General features: G+C 45.0%; 1 protein-coding gene across 1 annotated transcript; it reads right to left on the bottom strand.

Moving 5' to 3' along the window:
- Window positions 1–4,842: 4,842 nt before the first annotated feature.
- FKBP1B (FK506 binding protein 1B, 12.6 kDa) lies at window positions 4,843–8,175 on the bottom strand (the record flags this gene model as incomplete). Its single annotated transcript, XM_010295225.1, has 2 exons — window positions 4,843–5,508; window positions 8,086–8,175. Coding segments are annotated over 2 exons (219 nt in total), but the record flags the coding sequence as incomplete, so codon positions are not given.
- Between the last annotated feature and the right edge of the window lie 3 nt (window positions 8,176–8,178).

Raw genomic sequence — 8,178 nt, 5'->3', positions numbered from 1 at the left:
TCAGATTTTTTTCAGTGCTTCATACTGTCATAAAGGGATGTTTCCATTTTCTTATCCTTAAATTTTCGTCGAAATCTGTCACTTAAAAAACCATGCTGGTCTTGTGTCCATTTAGTAAAAAATAAATGTGTCCCTACATAGTTTAGCTTCTTTTCATCAAGGCTTGCTTTATGCTGTGCTAATTCTGATGTAACATTTCCTTTTGGAGCGGGAGTCTGTCTGTCATACAGGTAAGAATTTGTGGACTGTCCCTCCCTGTACATACAGGAACATTCACATGTGTTCAGCACCTGAGCGGTGGGGAGGGATGCCCACCTGTGGGTGCCAGCATCCCCCTCATCCCCTGCAGCTGCCACATGTTGTTCCTGGGCTGGGAGGAGCATGAAGAGTGGTGGTGGGCTCTGAGCTGGCTGTTTCACCCCAGAGCAGCAGGGAGGAGGCAGCTCAAACGGCTTTCCTGGGGTTTGAGCTCTGCACTGAAATCCCATCCTGTGCCTGAGCAGAGAGCGTCCTGCTGGTGCGGGTTGGCCTTTTCCCCGTTGCAGACGGGCAGAGAGCGATGTTGCGCATGTGTAGTAAAAAGCCTAGTCCTTACCCTGTGGCTCTTCCACACCTGTGTCCTATTTTTTGCACAAGAAGCCCTGCAGGCCCCAGTGAGCCCTCCCTGAGGGGAGACTTGGAGCCCCGTAGCTTTACTGCAGAAATGTAAAGCTCTGCTGCGATGTCATTGCCAGCTTCCCCCCTAGGCCAGCCCAGCACTGCTTTTCCTGTCTGGTGCAGCTGTGATGCATGTATGTTAAATGTGCAGCAGCTGTGACCTGCTTGTCTGTCTTCTGAGGTGAGCAGTTATTCCTCCTGCCCCAGATGGGTTTTCAGGTCTTGCCCATCAGACTGATGCAAATCTAAGTTTTTCAGGCAAAAACCAGCTTGCCTTAAAAATGTTTAAAAAAATGAAATCAACCACTTCCCTGGGCAGCCTGCTCCCATGCTTGATAATGCTTTCAGTGAAGAAATTTTTTCTAATATCCAATATATCCCCCCACCGGCATCGCTTGAGGCCGTTGCCTCTTGTCCTATTGCTTGTTGGTCGAGCATTGGAACAGGCTGCCCAGGGAGGTGGTGGAGTCACCATCCCTGGAGGTGTTCAAAAAATGTGTAGATGTGGCACTTCAGGACATGGTTTAGGGGGCTTGGGTGGTGTTGGGTTGATGGTTGGACTTGATCTTAGAGGTCTTTTCCAACCTATATGATTCTGTGAAGAGACCAACACCCACTTCACTAGAACCCTCTTTCAGGTAGTTGTAGAGAGTGAAAAGGTCTCCCCTCAGCCTCCTCCAGACTGAACAACCCCAGTTCCCTCAGCTGCTCCTCAGAAGACTTGTTCTCTAGACCCTTCACTAGTTTTGTTGCCCTTCTGTGGATGTGCTCCAGCACCTCAGCATCCTTCTTGTAGGGAGGGGCCCAACACTGAACACAGGGTTCAAGGTGCGGCCTCACCAGGGCCGAGTACAGGGGCACGATCACTTCCCTACTGCTGCTGGCCACACTATTGCTGATACAGGCCAGGACGCTGTTGGCCTTCTTGGCCACCTGGGCACACTGCCGGCTCATGTCCAGCCGGCTGTCAACCAGCACCCCCAGGTCCCTTTCCGCCGGGCAGCTCTCCAGCCACTCCTCCCCAAGCCTGGAGCGTTGCATGGGGTTGTTGTGACCCAAGTGCAGGACCCTGCACTTGGCCTTATTAAACCCCATACAGTTGACCTCGGCCCATCGATCCAGCCTGTCCAGATCCTTCTGCAGAGACCTCCTGCTCTTGAACAGATCAACACTCCCACCCAACTTGCTGTCATCTGCAAACTTACTGAAGGTGCACTTGTTCCCTTCATCCAGATCATTGATATGCCAGTTGCTGGGCATTTAGAAGGTTGTAACAGGAACTGGAGGTGCTTGTTACCATGTTGGATTTATGCTTCTAATAAATAATAATAAATACTGGAAATAAAATAGAAAAGTGCTAATAATGGTGCCACATTCTGCCAGCCTTGTTTAAAATCATAAGCAAATACTGCGTTTCTTCTGTCAATAGTGGAGAGCACGGTGCTTGCACTACAGTGTCTGTTTTGATGAGGATTTGATGCTGTTTGAAAAACATATATAAAAAGCAATTCTTTAGGGTAATAAGATTAATAAAAATTCCTTCAATGAATCCTCAAGATCAGCAGCTTTTGATTTCTCTGAGAGCTCAGCTGCTGCCTTTCATTAAATATTCCATTTCATACTTTTTCTTCTAGTGCCTGTTCAGGGCTTTCAATGTCCCTGCACATGTAAAATGAAATAATAATTTGTACCTGCAAGACAGAGGGAATGGAAATCGAATGCCCAGAGGATTGTTTTGATGAGGTCTGCTCAAGATTTTGTTTGAAATGTAATATCAAAGGACAGGGAAATGAGTTCAGTTATATGAATGGCAGAGGGGGCAGCAAATAAGGCAGATGTTACCAGCCTCGTACTCTGCATCTGTGCAGGTTTTTGTGTGTGCTCACTTCCCATTTAATTTTTCAGGAAGTAGGGCATGAAATTAAGCCTGGAAGGTCATTTTTTTTTCCATCGATGCTGTTTAGAAATTAGTAACAAGAGCATATCTGATTACACAGGCAATGACAGTAAATTTTTTCCAATCCATTATATAGTGGTAATAATTATATGTACTGTGTTGATCGATGATACAATTAAATAAATTAACGCATTTGCAGTCAAATAAAGAGCTGAAGATTACATTTCCTTGAAGACTTAATTTCCCTAAGTATCACAAAGCACAATTAGTTTTCCTTTCAGATTTTTTTTTAATGAAATTGGCATGAAAAATGTAATAATCTCTGCTTCCAACAAAGGTCTCTGCAGAGAAAGGGTGATGAGGGAGAGAGCTTCATCAACCAGCTGTAATAAGGATTTTACAGACTCGGTAATGGCCGGGTTGTACTGCCGAGGGCAAAAGAGAAGTGCACAGCAGCTCTGCAGATAGAGACGATAAAACTGAATGTCATCAGCTCTTAAAGCCCAGCAGGAACACGTTTTTCACTGGTGAGAAACCTAGCAGAAGTGGAAGGGCAGAGCGATGTCCTACCTATTGCTTTAGACACAGCAGATACTTGCCAACAACGGGACCAAGAGGTGATGGAGGGAACATGCAGCCATTCCAGGTTTGCTGAGCTGACCCTTTGCACCGCTGTTCACTTTTGAGGCATTCAGGAGAGGTCCCAAACCAGATACTTTACCTTTTTTTCCCATTTTTGTAATGAGCAGCTAACTTAAACTGGGCCATCAGTAGGAGCAGCTTTAGACCAACATGCTGAATTGACCTGAAACAACAGGGCTAGGTTACATTTAAGCAAGACATCTGTAGGAGCTCACATCTGCAACTGGTGCAACACAACCTGCAACCCAGGGCTGAAACCAAGACCAGTGACAGAGGCTGCGGCAGTGGCAAAGGAGTTCAGGACCTTTAAAAAGAATTTGGGAGAGCTAGTGAGCCTCAAACCCCGACAGGTCTAATTCCCTATTTATTAGCAGGAAATTAGCCTGTCCTAAATAAAAGAACTGTTAGTGAAACATGGATGTGTAACCTCGCTGCTGCAGTGATCCTAGATTTCCACCAAAAAAGGGGTCTTGAAAGGCCTTTCGTTTCTTTACAGAGTGGGGAGCAGGAAAAGAATTTACTCCACCAACCCTCAATGAATAACAGTCTTTAAGAGATGGGGTTTATGAGCTTATTAATTAACAAACCCAAATGCAGCTTTGTGGGTAGAATGAACATCTAGAGAAAGAGGAGGGTGAGCTGTACTCACTGGCCAGTCTTGCTTTTCCATGCTCCTTTAGTTGCTCATCTCCAGGAGGTATCACCTGAAGATACCTACGTGGCTTTGCAGTCCATCTGCCAGTGCTAGGTGTGTTCTCCTTACACAGACTCACACAAGAAAACAGTGTAACTGTTTGAAATAATTCCATCAAAAAATGCATTAGTTGAAGACTATGCAAATAGTTTACAGTTAAGTTAAAAATAACATTGTGACCCAATGATGCTCTTTTTCTCTACAGCAAAGGGGAAAATCAAGCCAAAATGTGAAAAAACATATTGAGGCAAAGCAAAATAACAGCACAGAGGCAGCTTCACTGATCAGGTCCTGCTCCTAAAACCAGGGAAATGACAGTCTATGCATCTTTCTGTCTCTAGGGGAGGAACCAGCATTTCGTGAATTCATATAACCATCAAATGAAATAAATATTGCTCAGTCTCGAGTGCCAGGAGCCCAGCACACAAAGTAAGTTTGCAGGCCATGTAAACAACATCAGAAGATGCAGCCTAAAAAAAAACCCCGGTGTGTTCAGTGGCCACATCATCCCATGGTTCAGATTCGTTTTGTAAGGTGAATGCACATAATTCTGCTCTCCTTTAGCCTGTATTTGCTCCAGTAAAAATTTTTACACTAGTTTTACTGTTGTAAATGCATAGAATTGGACCAGCACTGCATGTCTTTGGGAAGCATCACTTCCCATCTCTTCAGCAGACAAATTTTGGCCAGAGTCGAGGGGCTCCCAGCAGGGCAAGGGAGATGGAGAGTCAGGAAACCTCTCTGTCTCAGCAGACCTTACTTGCATGTTTCTGGTACCTCTGGTCCCACAGAGATTTTCCACTGTGCCATCTATAGTGCATGAAACTATGTGTATTTCATAGAAGAGGAGAAATAATGGACAAAAAATGGGTTGATGATTGTTTGAAGAACTTATACACCAAAAAGAATCCCAGTGGCCAGAGGAAAGCAGAAGAACAGGAAACAGAAACTGTAAAGTACCAAGATTTTATTGTTTTATATATATACTTTTAATTCTTAAATGAGACAGTATTTTTTTAAAACAGCAGCAAGCAGAACATACAAGTTGAGAAAAGTGGCAGCGCAGGTAACTCTGTTTGGCTAATGCCCGTTCATGTACAAGGCGTACATTAGATTTTTTTTTTTTTGAGCACCTTTTGTGGTTTTTTTTCTTGGTTTAAGTGTACAGTAAGGCAGTGGTTTTTCGATAAGGAATATATATATTTATATTTATATATATTTCAATCATCACTGTGAAGTCTTCTTACATGCAAATTAAATAAAATATACAGCTTGAAAATGTTACAACGGTAGACATTTTCCCCAAAGCAAAGCTTCTAATAAAAGGCAAATACGGACACCACAAAGTTAAAAAAGGCATACGAAACTAATCAGGACAGCTTGAGCAGGGAGGATTGGGATTCCAGTGAAGATTTCTCCCGCTGCTGGCAAGGCGAGAAGGTACGGATGGTTATTAACAGATGTCTCCCGCCAACTCCCTCGAGAAGATTCACTCTAACCTGAGAAGCTCCACGTCAAAGAGGAGAGTAGCATTGGGAGGGATGACCCCAGGGTGGCCTGTGGCTCCATAGGCCATCTCAGGTGTGCAGGTCAACTTTGCTCTTTGTCCTAAGCTCATCTGGGTTTTCGATGTTTGAGAAAGGAAACGAGAAGACAAAAAAACAGTATTAGAAGGAAAACAAAGAACAAATCACTACGTGGCAGATTTACAGCATCAAGGAGAGTTGGGACCATCAGATTCATCTTTCAGCTTCAAGTTGAAGCTGCCACAAACAGCTCAGATGAAGGTCTCCTGACTCCTCTGGCTTCTCATGGCAGTTATTTAAGTTGCCAGAGCTGGTCTGGGAGTTATACAGAGGCTTTTAATGCATAGTTTCGTCCATACTGCCTATGCTGGAGCCAGCTGTAGGAGGTGCGAGTTCCTTCTGCGGAGTGCAGGCTACCTGTAATGCCATCAGTGGCTGTTAGGAAAAGGGTCTCAGTAACAGATGGGACCAGAGCTTTGTATCCACGAGAGATCAGTGCCGAAATGCGCTTCTGAAAAGCATTCAGCAACATTTTTCCTTCTTCAGCCACCACCAGGGATGACTTCAAAACTGTTGCTCAGACATTAATGCTGCAGGCACCCAACTTTCTGCTGCTGGGCAGGTGCAAAGCAAACACTGATGCAATCCTACTTAAAAGAGGTACTTATTTCCCTAGACTCAGCCCAAGTCTGAGGGCAGACATCTCACCTCAGGTGCTGCTTATTCCAGCAAAGAGCCCTTGCCCCTGGGATGGACAGAAATGCTGATTTCTCTCACTCCAACTTAGCTCTGGAGGTAATGGTGGTCATTAAGATTTGAGGTATGAAGATTCAAATCCCTGCTCTTCCAACACAGTATTTTGGGGTGAAGCACCCTCAAACTGCTACTCATGCATCACACACTGGTGATTGAATATTCATGGACCAAGAAACAACCCCTGATTTGAAGCAGTGATTTTAACTCAGGCCTCTCTCCCAAGATCGGGCACATCACTGGACTACGGATTATGGAGTATCTCCTGTTGAATTTTTTTCAGGTCCTATAAAATATGCCAAAGCTAGAGCTTTGATCACTTTAGGTAGAAGAAAAATGTGACTATGAATTTTCCCACATTCCAGGAGTATTCATAGCATGGGGCTGAGGGTCTAAGAGCAGATGACCTCCCCTGGTCCCTGCAGGGGTGTGGGGCAGGCTGTCTGCTGCTCTGATGGGCCCCTGCAAGCCAGACAGCTGGTAAGTCATGTGTGAGTTTTAGGCATGAGGCAACCTCGAACTGTCAGAAGTTGGGCAGAGAAATGCAGATGCTGCTGACATCTGACAGTCATTAAACCAAGGTTTGAAAAAACTACATGCTAAACACAGCGAACTGCCTTTTTCCAGGTGCCCCATATCAATCACACTCCCCAGACTCCTCAAAACCCTGAGGTGGAAGGAGACAGCCATAAGCTTGACTTCAGTCAGCGATGTACTAGGAGGAGCAGGAGGGCAGAGTGTTGCCTTGCTGATTACTGGAATGGCTTTCGGCCTCTTATTAATTAAGGGACAAGAGTCAAGGTGCGAGAGCAGTCAAGGAAGGGATAAACTGATTCACCCACACTTGTTGCCACTGCTTTTATCTGCGCTGTTTTCTGGTTTCTAGCACACTGGGGTCCTAAGCTCCTCTTAGGCCGTCTTGCAAAAATAAAGACTCCAACTCAAATCCTTGAGAGGAAGGTGGGTATTTTTCAGAGAGTCTAGGATTCCTCAAACGGACTGCTCCTTCTCTGGCTGGAGAGAAGGAAATGCTTGCATTGCTTTCTCCATAGGGCGGAAACCATTTTGTCTTCCATCCCTCTCTGGAAAAGCACGGTTGCATCATTCCTCAGTGGATTGTTTCTCATTTTGCATTCTTTCCTTCTCTGTATTTAAGCATACGAAGTTGTTCCTGTCACAGTTGTTCCTACAACAATATTTGAGCAGTTTCCTCCTACGCTGAGCTCTAGGTCCCTGAAACGAGGAGTCACGAGAAGTTTGCACCCTGATCTCATTCACTCTTGCACTTCAGCAGCCCTCATGTAGTGGGCCCTCATGACACTGCAGACAAAAAAGCAAGAGTTGGCAATGTGTGGCTCTTTTAAGGGTTTTACTGTGTTGTCACTCAAACTGTAATTAATGGAGGGCAATTTCTTTTTTCTCAGTGTAGGGCTGGTCAGTGAATGTTAAGTTTTGTAGCTGTGAGCCTGCATCATAAAAATTTAACAGTGCAGTTTGGTACCCTATTCAGTAATGGTCAAAATCTGTAGCTCGGTCATGGATGTCATCGAAAACGGCAGCTTGGACTTTTATGGAGTGGCTGAATAGAGGCCACTCCATAAAATGCTGCCACCTGGAACATTTTAGAGGCCGCTGTTGTCTGTTTGTGGAGCTGCCCATGGGAAAGGGCTTACATGGCACACTGGCACCTGGGGAGGGGACTTCACCTCTTCCTAACATGGAAAGCCTCACGAGTAGGGGACATCCCAGGATGGACAGGGAGAACTATATGAAATACCGTGCCTGAATGGACCACGCTTTCAGAAAACCACTATGTATCCTACACTGTGATTTCCACTTGATCTTGTCACTATTGCACTGGACATGGCTGTTCTCACACGCTGGCTTGACATTGAGCCAGAATCATTTCTTTGTACCTGTGTAACACCTTCTTCAAATCCTTTAATGACTTCTTGCCTGCCAATCTTGAACCTGAAAGGCTTGTTTCTGTCTCTGGAGGAATCAAACTT

The sequence above is a fragment of the Phaethon lepturus genome, unplaced genomic scaffold, assembly GCF_000687285.1.
Source record: "Phaethon lepturus isolate BGI_N335 unplaced genomic scaffold, ASM68728v1 scaffold10629, whole genome shotgun sequence".
Lineage (NCBI taxonomy): Eukaryota > Metazoa > Chordata > Aves > Phaethontiformes > Phaethontidae > Phaethon > Phaethon lepturus.
This window is presented reverse-complemented; position numbering and strand designations above follow the sequence as displayed.